The sequence below is a fragment of the Coregonus clupeaformis genome, chromosome 29 (assembly GCF_020615455.1).
Source record: "Coregonus clupeaformis isolate EN_2021a chromosome 29, ASM2061545v1, whole genome shotgun sequence".
NCBI lineage: Eukaryota > Metazoa > Chordata > Actinopteri > Salmoniformes > Salmonidae > Coregonus > Coregonus clupeaformis.
In genome coordinates this window covers 36,777,421-36,790,524 of record NC_059220.1, presented here as the reverse complement: position 1 = coordinate 36,790,524, position 13,104 = coordinate 36,777,421, and the positions used below count along the sequence as shown (strand labels likewise).

At 47.3% G+C, this 13,104-nt stretch overlaps 1 protein-coding gene across 3 annotated transcripts in view; it reads left to right on the top strand.

Annotated features, from left to right (window-relative positions):
• Nucleotides 1-13,104, top strand: part of LOC121545073 (kinesin-like protein KIF26B) — a 150,927-nt gene that overhangs the window by 121,109 nt on the left and 16,714 nt on the right. For all 3 annotated transcript variants that reach the window (XM_041855442.2, XM_041855441.2, XM_041855440.2), the window contains exons 8-15: nt 1-74; nt 415-531; nt 5,317-5,500; nt 8,823-8,997; nt 10,957-11,128; nt 11,421-12,301; nt 12,506-12,638; nt 12,819-13,080. The exon at nt 1-74 is cut by the window's left edge and continues 72 nt beyond it. In XM_041855442.2, the coding sequence (XP_041711376.1) occupies nt 1-74; nt 415-531; nt 5,317-5,500; nt 8,823-8,997; nt 10,957-11,128; nt 11,421-12,301; nt 12,506-12,638; nt 12,819-13,080 (1,998 nt within the window). The remainder of the gene's footprint in view (nt 75-414; nt 532-5,316; nt 5,501-8,822; nt 8,998-10,956; nt 11,129-11,420; nt 12,302-12,505; nt 12,639-12,818; nt 13,081-13,104) is intronic.

Sequence of the window (13,104 nt, the reverse complement as noted above, 5' to 3'; positions counted from 1 at the left end):
GGCTCTTCAAGCTCATCAACGAGAGGAAGGAGAAGACGGGAGCACGCTTCTCTGTCCGAGTCTCAGCCGTAGAGGTCTGTCACTCTCTCACTCTAAGGCTGCGTTTACAAAGGCATCCCAATTCTGATCTTTTGCCCAATTATCGTCAAAAGAGCTGATCTGATTGGTCAAAAGACTAATTGTGCTGCCTGTGTAAACGAAGCCTAAGAGCCGGTTTGCATTTTAGTCCAGGAGGAGGCTTAATCAGGGTCTGGGAAACCAACCCTAATTCTGTTGTTTACAGAATGACAGAATTCTAGAATATGTATGAAATAGTTGTTGTATGTTCTAGGTGTGAGGGAAAGAGTGGGTTTTGATAGTTGTGTGTTCTAGATGTGGGGTTATGATGGTAGTGTTCTATGCTCTATGTTCTAGGTGTGGGGTAAAGAGGAGAACCTGAAGGACTTGCTGTCTGAAGTGGCGACAGGCAGTTTGCAGGACGGCCAGTCCCCTGGAGTCTACCTCTGCGAGGACCCCATCTGTGGCATGCAGGTAAGATGGCACTAGTCATCTCGTCAACTAATCATCAAAACATTGATAATCTCAATCAGGTGTGTCAGTGATGGGCTGGAACAAAGCCCTGCACACCCTGTGGCTGTCCACTAAACTAGTGTAATTATTTTGATCGCCATTAGCATTAGCATTAGCTTTCACTTTAGCAACAACTACTCTTCCTGGGGTCCATGCAAAGCACCAGACCCAAAGCCTCCCGAGTACAGCAGCGGTCTAAGGCATCACTACAGCCTGGGGTTCGATCCCAGGCTGTGTCATTACTGGCCATGACCGGGAGTCCCATAGGGCGACACACAATTGGCCCAGCATCATCTGGGTTAGAGGAAGGTTTGGCCGGGAGGGCTTTACTTGGCTCATCACGCTCTAGCGACTCCTTGTGGCGGGCTGGGCGCCTGCAGGCTGACTTCGGTCTTCAGTTGAACTGTGTTTCCTCCAACACATTGGTGCAGCTGGTTTCCGGGTTAAGCGAGCAGGTGTTAAGAAGCGCGGTTTGGCAGGTCATGTTTCGGAGGACGCATGACTCGACCTTCACCTCTCCCGAGCCCTTTGGGGAGTTGCAGCGATGAGACAAGATCGTAATCACAAAATTAGGGGTCAACATTAAAAAAAAAAAAAAAAAAAATAGAGGTAGAAACATCTGTGTCTTTTAATCATGGTCCTGGGGACCCAAAGTGATGCACATTATATTTTTTGCCCTAGCACTTCACACTTGATTCCACTAATCAAAGTTTTGATGATGAGTTGATTAGTGGAATCAGGTGTGTAGTGCTAGGGCAAAACTAAAATGTTTACCGTTTTGGGTCCCCAGGACCAGGATTGAGAAACACTGACATAGAGTAGCTCATTAACCCACAAGATTACAAGGAGAGAAACAGAGGTAGTTGGCTGAAAACATTTACATTTACATCATTTAGCAGACGCTCTTATCCAGAGCGACTTACAAATTGGTGCATTCAACTTATGATAGTAAGTGGGACAACCACTTTTTCTTCCTTTTTTTATGGGGGGTGGGGGAAGAAGGATTACTTTTATAATATTCCAAGTATTCCTTAAAGAGGTAGGGTTTCATGTGTCTACGGAAAGTGGTCAGTGACTCCGCTGTCCTGGCGTCGTGGGGGAGCTTGTTCCACCATTGGGGTGCCAGAGCAGCGAATAGCTTTGACTGGGCTGAGCGGGAACTGTGCTTCTGTAGAGGTAGGGGAGCTAGCAGGCCAGAGGTGGATGAACGTAGTGCCCTCGTTTGGGTGTAGGGTCTGATCAGAGCCTGAAGGTAAGGAGGTGCCGTTCCCCTCACAGCTCCATAGGCAAGCACCATGGTCTTGTAGTAGATGCGAGCCTCAACTGGAAGCCAGTGGAGTGAGCGGAGGAGCGGGGTGACATGAGTGAACTTGGGAAGGTTGAACACCAGACGGGCTGCAGCGTTCTGGATAAGTTGAAGGGGTTTAATGGCACAGGCAGGGAGCCCAGCCAACAGCGAGTTGCAGTAATCCAGACGGGAGATGACAAGTGCCTGGATTAGGACCTGTGCCGCTTTCTGTGTAAGGTAGGGTTGTACTCTGCGAATGTTGTAGAGCATGAACCTGCAGGATCGGGTCACCGTTAGCGGAGAACGACAGGGTATTGTCCAGGGTCACGCCAAGGTTCTTTGCACTCTGGGAGGACACAATGGAGTTGTCAACCGTGATGGCGAGATCATGGAGCGGGCAGTCCTTCCCCAGGAGGAAGAGCAGCTCTGTCTTGCCGAGGTTCAGCTTGAGGTGGTGATCCGACATCCACACTGATATGTCTGCCAGACATGCAGAGATGCGATTCGCCACCTGGTTCTCAGAAGGGGGAAAGGAGAAGATTAATTGTGTGTCGTCTGCGTAGCAATGATAGGAGAGACCATGTGAGGATATGACAGAGCCAAGAGACTTGGTGTATAGAGAGAATAGGAGAGGGCCTAGAACTGAGCCCTGGGGGACACCAGTGGTGAGAGCACGATTCTCGCCACGCCACCTGGTAGGAGCGACCTGTCAGGTAGGACGCAATCCAAGAGTGAGCAGCGCCAGAGATGCCCAACTCGGAGAGGGTGGAGAGGAGGATCTGATGGTTCACAGTATCAAAGGCAGATCTAGAAGGATAAGGGCAGAGGAGAGAGAGTTAGCTTTAGCAGTGCGGAGAGACAGTGACACATAGAAGAGCAGTCTCAGTTGAATGACAAGTCTTGAAACCTGACTGGTTTGGATCAAGAAGGTCATTCTGAGAGAGATAGCAGGAGAGTTGGCTAGAGACGGCACGCTCAAGAGTTTTGGAGAGAAAAGAAAGAAGGGATACTGGTCTGTAGTTGTTGACATTGGAGGGATCGAGTGTAGGTTTTTTGAGGAGGGGTGCAACTCTCGCTCTCTTGAAGATGGAAGGGACATGGCCAGCGGTCAAGGATGAGTTGATGAGCGAGGTGAGGTAAGGGAGAAGGTCTCCGGAAATGGTCTGGAGAAGAGAGGAGGGGATAGGGTCAAGCGGGCAGTTTGTTGGGCGGCCGGCCGTCACTAGTCGCAAGATTTCATCTGGAGAGAGAGGGAAGAAAGAAGTCAAAGCATAGGGTAGGGCAGTGTGAGCAGGACCAGCTGTGTCATTTGACTTAATAAATGAGGATCGGATGTCATCAACCTTCAAAATGGTTGACAAAGTCGTCGACAGAGAGGGATGAGGGAGGGGGATTCAGCAGGGAGAAGAAGGTGGCAAAGAGCTTCCTAGGGTTAGAGGCAGAGGCTTGAAATTTAGAGTGGTAGAAAGTGGCTTTAGCAGCGGAAACAGAGGAAGAGAATGTAGAGAGGAGGGAGTGAAAAGATGACAGGTCCGCAGGGAGTCTAGTTTTCCTCCATTTCCGCTCGGCTGCCCAGAGCCCTCTTCTGTGAGCTTGCAATGAGTCGTCAAGCCACGGAGCAGGAGGGGAGGACCGAGCCGGCCGGGAGATCGGAGGGAGAAGGATTTAGCAGAGGGAAGAGATGATAGGATGGAAGAGGAGAGAGTAGCGGGAGAGAGAGAGCGAAGGTTGCGACGGCACATTACCATCGGAGTAGGGGCAGAGTGAGTAGTGTTGGAGGAGAGCGAGAGAGAAAAGAATACAAAGTAGTGGCAGGAGACTTGGAGGGGAGTTACAGTGAGATTAGTAGAAGAACAGCATGAGGTCAAGCGTATTGCCTGCCTTGTGAGTAGGGGGGGACGGTGAGAGGGTGAGGTCAAAAGAGGAAAGGAGCGGAAAGAAGGAGGCAGAGAGAAATAAGTCGAAGGCAGACGTAGGGAGGTTAAAGTCACCCAGAACTGTGAGGGGTGAGCCATCCTCAGGAAAGGAACTTATCAAGGCGTCAAGCTCATTGATTAACTCTCCAAGAGAACCTGGAGGGCGATAAATGACAAGGATGTTAAGCTTGAATGGGCTAGTGACTGTGACAGCATGGAATTCAAATGAGGAGATAGACAGATGGGTCAGGGGAAAAAGAGAGAATGTCCACTTGGGAGAGATGAGGATTCCTGTGCCACCACTGCGCTGACCAGATGCTCTCGGGGTATGCGAGAACACATGGTCAGATGAGGAAAGAGCAGTAGGAGTAGCAGTGTTTTCTGTGGTAATCCATGTTTCCGTCAGCGCCAGGAAGTCGAGGGACTGGAGGGTTGCATAGGCTTAGATTAACTCTGCCTTGTTGGCCACAGAACGGCAGTTCCAGAGGCTGCCGGAGACCTGGAACTCCACGTGGGTCGTGCGCACAGGGACCACCAGATTAGAGTGGCAGCAGCCACACCGTGTGAAGCGTTTGTATGGCCTGTGCAGAGAGGAGAGAACAGGGATAGACAGACACATAGTTGACAGGCTACAGAAAAAGGCTACAATAATGCAAAGGAGATTGGAAACTAGGAAGGCCCTTGCCTCCCAGACAGAATGCACTGTTTCCTCCAGTGTTTTCCTCTACAGTCTGTCTCAATGTGGCGTCTCAAAGGAAACCCACAGGATTACTGCTAAGGCAGCTGGAGTGAGTGTATGATGATGGCAATATCAGACCTAGAGCACTGTAGTAGTATATCATTATATCTCTCTGTGTATACCCCCAGGCACTAGGATCTGTTATCTTTACTGGCTGTTTTTAACCTAACACTCTCTAAGGTTACACACACACATGCAGATACAGACACACACACACACACGTAGATGTGCTTACACACACTCTCTATCTATAGAGAACACAAAAACCGCAAACCTCTGAGAATCGGAACTCTGCTAGTTAACCTACCCATCGTCTTTCTCCTCCTGTGTGTGGTTTTATCCTCATTTAGTTATTTTCTCTTCTGGGGTAATTTAGTTTTACATCTTAATGGGCGTGTGTGTGTGTGTGTGTGTGTGTGTGTGTGTGTGTGTGTGTGTGTGTGTGTGTGCCTGTGGTTATATGTTGATAGGATTAGTGTGTGTGAGACAAGGGTATCAGTGTAATCCCTAGCTAATCTGAGATAATCTCATGTTCTAATGATACCCCACAGCATTTTAGTCATAATGCTACTCTGCCTATCTGAGTCTGTCTTTACAGACACCATACACTGCATGACATACAAACATGCACGCACACACACACACATGCACGCAAGCACGCACACATACACACACACAGAAAGAAAAATGCCTGTACTGTAGTTTGTAAAATGATCAATTTCCCTCTTACCTCGGAAACAGTAGTTTAAAGTGACTAAAGCATAAAAGTAATTTATCTTACCTACTCTGTAATCTCCCCCCAGCTCCAGAACCAGAGTGAGCTGCGAGCCCCCACGCCAGAGAAAGCAGCCTTCTTCCTGGATGCAGCCATAGCAGCTCGCTACAGCAGCAGAGCTGACGCTGACCCAGAGGAGCATCTCAACTCACACATGCTGTTCACACTGCACATTTACCAGTACCGCATGGAGAAGACTGGCAAGGGAGGGAGTGAGTACTGCACACACACACACACACACGCATACACACAAACGCATGCACACACACACACACACTGTATCTGTTGTGTCCCAGGTTGTCAGTCAGACTGTCTCCGCGCTATTTATACAGTGTGATGTCATGCGCTTGTGTGTGTTTGTGTATTAATAGTGTGTGATAACGTAGTCAGATACGTGATAACATGGCTAGGAGAAGGTGTTGTTCCCTATGTGTGATGGAGAGGGATAATCTGCCCCATCCTTTTCTTTTTTTTATGGGGGGGGGGGGGGTAGATCAGCTTTAATATTGCAGATAGATTATTATAATCTCCCACCATAATAATAGAGTCTAGAATTGCTTGCAAGGTCGATAATTTATTATATATATTTTCAAAGAAGTGTCATCATTATTTGGTCCGTAAAGGTTAATGAGCCATATTTGTTTATGGTCCAATAACATATTTTTTAAATAATCCATCTACCTTGCATATCTGTTTGGACAATTTGCACATTCGGATCGAAATTACTGTTAATTAATATCATCACCCCTTTTGAGTTTCTTTGCCCATGGGAGAAGTATATTTCACCCCCCCCATTCCTTTTTCCACGCAACTTCATCTAGAATTGTTGAATGAGTTTCCTGTAAACAATATATATTATATTCCTTCTCTTTGAGCCATGTAAATATTGTTATTCTTTTGTTATTATCTGCTAAGCCATTACAATTATAACTGCCTATACTTATTTCACCATATACCATAATGAGATACTATTTATCATTATATATGTTTGTAAATTTACCCATAAAAAATACCATAGTGATTGAGTGTCCATATAGCTGTACCATGATATTTGCATTGCTACTAAGTAACCCTCCAATTGTTCTCCACTAATTCCCCCGCTAAAGCCCCTCCCCGTCCCAAGTTGGGCCGTCATCCCAGTGATCGGCATACCACCCCCTCTCCCTCCGGATCCCTAGGGCCCTGAGAGGCCAGGACCCATCCATCGAAAAGAGCACACAGTGCCACCCACAAAACAGAAGCAGGTCAACCGCCAAAAGCATTTCCAATGCTCTCACCTCAATATATATATATAGCTATTTAAAAATATATATCTATTCAAATATCTTGCATATCTTATTTTCCAGCATTATCAATTAATATGCGTAATAATGTCGGCAGTTCATGCGTAGGATTTTAACCTATAACCCGGATTGCCATTGTATTACATTACATTTTTGACAAGCAATTATTATTTTAGCAAACAATTATTGTGGTTCATCCTATATTCTCCCTTGCATCAGATGTGGGATAAACACACACACGCACATACTCTAACACACTCAACCCCTTTCCTCCACAATCAACCATAAAATCAGATGCTCAACGGTTGTTACATCCCAGAGCCCAACTCAAGAAAGGACCTCATATACAAATGCATATACAGTTACAGCTGTTTGAGAAAGCATGCAAGATTGAGCAAAAATATAATCTGCTCTTATGGAAACACTGAACACCGCCTGACACACACACACACATGCAGGACGCACACGCACGCACACACACACATACACACACCGCCTGACACACACACATGCAGGACGCACACACATGCACACACACACACACACACACACACACACACCATCTGCATCCGTTCATTTCTCCTTATCATACAACACCTCAGTCTGATTCAGACAGCTGGGTCAGACACACCACAGGAGGTTGGTGGCACCTTAATTGCGGAGGACATGCTCGTGGTAATGGCTGGAGCGGAATAGGTGGAATGGTATCAAATACATCAAACATTTGGTTTCCATGTGTTTGATGCCATTCCATTAGCTCCTTTCCAGCCATTATTATGAGCTGTCTTCTCCTCAGCGGCCTCCACTGACACACACACACACTCTCACTTAGACTGATCCACAAAGACCTATATAGCCATGCATACTTGCACCCTGGGACAAACTCTGTCCTGGGGACCCCACTGGGTGTACGTTTTGGGTTTTGCCCTTGCACTACATCTGATTCAAATAACCAACTCATCATCAAGCTTTGATTATTTGTATCAGCTGTGTAGTGCTAGGGCAAAAACCAAAACGTGCACCCAGGGCTGGCCCCAGGACCGAGTTTGGGAAACCCTGCTCTAATCCACAGATGGAAAGACATGCACACACACACACAGTAATACACTGACACACAAAGATTGCTTAGAGAAGGTAAATGGGAACCAGATGGGCTGAACAGACCTAGAGAGGTATTCATTCTTGACTGACTTTTTTATTTATTTATTTCACCTTTATTTAACCAGGTAGGCCAGTTGAGAACAAGTTCTCATTTACAACTGCGACCTGGCCAAGATAAAGCAAAGCAGTGCGATAAAAATAACAACAACACAGAGTTACATATGGAATAAACAAAACGTACAGTCAATAACGCAATAGAAAATCTATATACAGTGTGTGCAAATGTAGTAAGTTATGGAGGTAAGGCAATAAATAGGCCATAGTGCAAAATAATTACAATTTTGAGTTCCAGAGCATACACAAGGAAGGCAGTGTATACACACATGCATACACACTCCCCGCTCCCGACAGGTGATGTGTTGACAGGGAAAGGACACGTAGCTGAACACACACCTGAGCTGGCTGTGTGCTTATATTTGTCCTATTTCACACATGTGTACTAATGTGTGAATTGGAAATGTTTTTTTTGCATATCCCAACTCCCATGAGTCAGAGAGTAGGGCCACGGCCAGGGTCTGCCATTATCAACGGCGACCCTGGAGCAATTAGGGTTAAGTGCCTTGCTCAAGGGCACATCGGCAGATGTTCACCTTGTTGGCTCTGGGATTCGAACTAGCGACCTTTTGGTTACTGGGCCAACGTTCTAACCGCTAGGCTACCTGCTGCCCAATGTTGCCGTATGTGTGTGTGTGTGCATGTGAGTGCACGCATTTATGCGTGTGTGCGGGCATGTCTCTGTGTGTGCGTGTGTGTGTGCTGAGGCTGACATACATGACCTCCTCTGAGATGAGCAGATCCAAAATGCTGGGAGATTAAGTGTTGCATAGTGCGTTTTGGATCTATCACCCTGTGAAATACTGTTACTGAGTTTCGTAACACACTGTAAAAAAATACATGTTTTGCACAACAATTAATGTATCCTTTTTTCACCCCTATTTTCTCTCCCCTCTCTCTGTCCTCTCTTTCTCCTTCCTCTCTCTCTTTCTGTCCCGTTCTCTCTGTCCCTCCCTCCCCTCTCTGTATACCCACTCTCCCCGGTTCCCCTCCTGTCCCTCTCTCACCCCCCCTCCCCTCCTCTCCCTTTCTCCAGTGTCGGGAGGTCGCAGTAGACTCCACCTGATAGACCTGGGCAGCTGTATGAAGGTGCTGGGAGGAGAGAAGGGCAGAGACAGCAGCAGTACAGCAGCAGGGCTGTGTCTGTCTCTCTCTGCCCTGGGGAATGTCATCCTGGCTCTGGTCAACGGCAGCAAACACATCCCCTACAAGTACGTGTCTATTGGGGGGGACTTGCTTAGAGACTGGGACTGAGGGGGTTAGGGCTTGGGTCAGCTTCCACTGGTGACTGGCTCATTATGTATCTCTACATATCCAACCCAATATATCACATTCCTGTAATATTAATATTATACTTTAAACCTATGAATAAACCTGCTAATTATTTTAGATATATTAATGAGATGGTACACTTAAATATGCAGATCATTCGACTCACGATGATTCCTGTAAGCCCGGCCCGGACTTAATTCTGCATAACTAACGTGAAATAATAATGTATAGAATGCCATTTGCTCTCTTTGATCAGAGTGGCTAAATGCCTGCTGAAGCTTTGGAGAGGGAGAGAGAGAGAGACAGAGAGACAGAGAGACAGAGAGGCGAGAGGAAAGGGAGAGGGAGAGAGGAGAGGGAGGAGAGAAGAGAGAGAAGGGAGAGGGAGAGAGAGAGAAGGGTGCTGTGGGGTTGATTTAAAGCCTAATAACAGATGCTGCTTCGTAATTATTACCTGAGACCGCTAGGAAGAGGTTTTTGGGTCTGTTTTTTCATGAAGAGAGAGAGCGAGACCATGAGAGAGGGGAGAGAGGGGGAGGAACGAGAGGCAGAGAAGAGAGCAAGGAGGAAAGGAGTGAAACGAAAGCAGGGGAGAAAGGCTGTGAAACAGTGGTATGCATATTTTCATTTTTCCCAAGAATATGCAGGCTCCCCTCCCTCCCTCCCTCCCGCCCTCCTCCAGTGCAGATAGCTCAGCTCCTCGGCTCTCTAATTTAATCACGAGCTCGGCATTTACATTGCAAAGCAGCCCACCACTTTACGCCGGAACTGTAAACATTACACACACGTAGGCATACAAACACAAATACACACATATGCATGCATGCGTATAATGCTCGCTCTCTCATTATTTCTCTCTCTCTCACACACACACACACACACACACATATATAATTATAGGTTGGGGCCATTTGCAATGACTGGAACATTAGTTGCAGATAACTGGAATGCACCATAAATTAATATAAAATCCGTTCTGCACAAATCACTGATCTTCTGCTTAATTTAATTAGACCGAAACACTCGCAGCTCCAATATTATTTTCCTCTTTCTTCTCCATTTTCCCTAATTTCTCTCATTTCTACCTTAATGAGATCAATTAAGAGACTGATAGAGATGTCAGACGAGGGAGATGCAATTACTAACGTTTATGTGACGAAGACACTGATAACTATTACTAATGACATGACTCAGAGAGAGAGAGAGAGAGAGAGAGAGAGGAATGGAGGGAGAAAAGAGGAGAGGATAATATTGAGGACAGTTGAGGCAGACAGCAGAGAAGAAAGGATGGGATAACTGATGTGTGTGTGTGTGTGTGTGTGTGTGTGTGTGGCCGGGGGCTGTGTTTTTATAAAAGGAGGAGAGCAGCTTGAGGTATTGAGCCACAGAGGAGCCTGAGATCCGTTCTGCCCTGAGGGTCCCAAACAGCTCACAGGAGTTACCTACCAAACACACGCACACACACACCCACATGCACACACACCACATGCACATGCACACACACACACACACACAAACACCGGCAGACAGATAATTAACCCTATAACAAACACAGGAGAGGGAGAGCGTTAAATAAACACACAATCCTACAGCTACTGTCCCATATGTTCCAGCCATAGAGAGATTAACCATCAATGTAGCTAACGCTCAGGTCTGGAGATCATTGCTGATTGGTAGAGAGGTGAACAGTGATTTTATGGTTTTGATAGATATTATCCTTCAGAATAGTGTGTGTGTCTGTGTGCACGTGTGTGTGTTTGTATGTGTGTGTGCATGCATGCATGCGTCTGTGTGTGCGTGCGTGATGTAATGTGTATATGTGTGTGCATGATTTAACATGTGTATGTGTGCTTATGCCTGTGTTAGTGTGTGATGTAATGTGTGTATGTGTGTTCCAGGGACAGTAAGCTGACCATGCTACTGAGAGAGTCACTGGGCAACATGAACTGTCGGACCACCATGATCGCCCACATCTCCTCGTCGCCTAGCAACTTCTCTGACACGCTCTCCACCATCCAGATTGCCTCGCGCGTCCTCCGCATGAAGAAGAAGAAGACCAAAGTCAGCATGGTAGGCATTATCAATTAATCAATCATTTATTCCATCATTCATTCAATCAATAAATCAGTCCATTACATAAAGCAATTCTCCTTCTCATACATTTCACAGTTCTTTTTTGTGGGGCTCAACTTCTAAATGTCCAGATTGATATTTCAGTAAAAAAGTTCACTTTCAGTATTGCTGGAACTTGATGATACAGTATTACAATGATAGGCAAGTAAATTAAAATGTAGATTCTAATTGGTTTATTTAAAAAAGAGTTGTTTCTCTCATCCATTTTCACGTTCCCTCTCTTTTTCAGCAATACACGTCCAGTTCATCAGGGGGTGAGAGTTCGTGTGAGGAGGGTCGTATGCGTCGCCCCACCCACCTGAGACCATTCCACTCCCGTAGCTCTGCCGACTCCAACCTTCCCCTGCTGCACCTCTCCAGCGACCCAGACGACTACTCCAGTAGCGAGCAGTCCTGCGACACCGTCATCTACATGGGCCCCAATGGGGGTGCTATCTCGGACCGCGAGCTGACCGATAATGAGGGTCCACCAGAGTTTGTCCCCATCATTCCTGCTCTGCTGAAGAGCAAAGCAGAGTCTGGCATCCTGCCGACTACGCCAACTCTACAACAACAACAGCAACAGACAGTACTCTCGCAGCCCCAGCCCCAGCCTGCCCCTACACAGACACACACCCAGCCCTCTGCCCTGCCTACACAGTCCCTCACCACCCTAACCCAGCCCCCACTCCCGCTCCTCCAACCCCTGGGCCAACCCCTGCCCCCTGTGCCAGAGGAAGGGGCGGAGTGTCTCAAGTGCAACACCTTCGCCGAGCTGCAGGAGCGGCTGGAGTGTATCGACGGGAGCGAAGAGGTGGCCAAGTTCCCCTTTGAGGAGGAGCTGGTTAATAGGGGGTCCAAGTCTGACACCCTGGTTCCCCCTGGGTCTGAGACAGGGCCTAAGGGAGGGATGGAAGTGGGAGTGGAGCTGGAGGTAGAGGTCTCCAGGAGGTTGTCCAATGACCAGCAGCTCCAGGAGATCAGGGAGGTGGTGGAAGAGGCAGAACTGGCCCAGACCATGATAGAGAGTCTGAGTCTGACCGGCAGCCGCAGTGTGACGGGCAGCAGTGGAGCTGGACACACCAACACTAACCCTCTACAGAGGGCCAAGAGCGCCAGCCTCCATGACAGGTCAGATCTGTTTGTTTGTTTGGATCCCCATTAGCGGTTACAAAGCAACAGCTACGAAAAACAATGCAAAACATACCTTATTGTTCCTTTAGCTTGTATAGTTTTATCGAATGCCTTATAATTTTAATGTCTCTTGAAGGTATTTTTGTTTTCAATATCTTCTATTTTCTTTTCTATTTCTCTTCCTATCTATTTGATTGACAGTCGTGAGTCTCTGAGCGCGGGCAGTAGCAGTGATGGTAAGCCCCGCCCCCTGGGCTCTCCTCGGCTGGGCATCGCCTCTCTTACCAAGACCTCTGACTACAGGCCTCCTTCCTCACCCTCACAGCGCTGCAAGGTACACTATCTGTCTCTCACACCTCTACTGTCTTTGCTTGTGCAATTGTACAGTTATTGTGTTTAATCTTACCTCATAAAATGCGTTTCCATGAAAATGTACAGTACTGTTATGAAGCATATTTGGGTCCTTGAAAAGCGCTATAAAAATATCCAATATATGATTATGATTATTATCTAGGTCTACACCCAGAAGGGTGTGATGCCAGGAACGCCCCCTCTGTCCTGCCAGAGTCTGTCTACTGCAGACAGCCTGGCTGCAGATAGTGGGAGGTCCTCTACAGAGTCCCTGCTGCAGTTGGAGTCCCTGTCCAGGACCTCCCCTATGAGAATGAGTCCCCAGATCCTAAAGCGCACCTACTCATCGTCTGCCAGCCTGGGGTCGGCTGAGACACTGTGTGACGACAATGTTCCTCAGATACCTCTGGATGGACGCAGGGACGGTAAGTATTGCTCTTTATTCTATT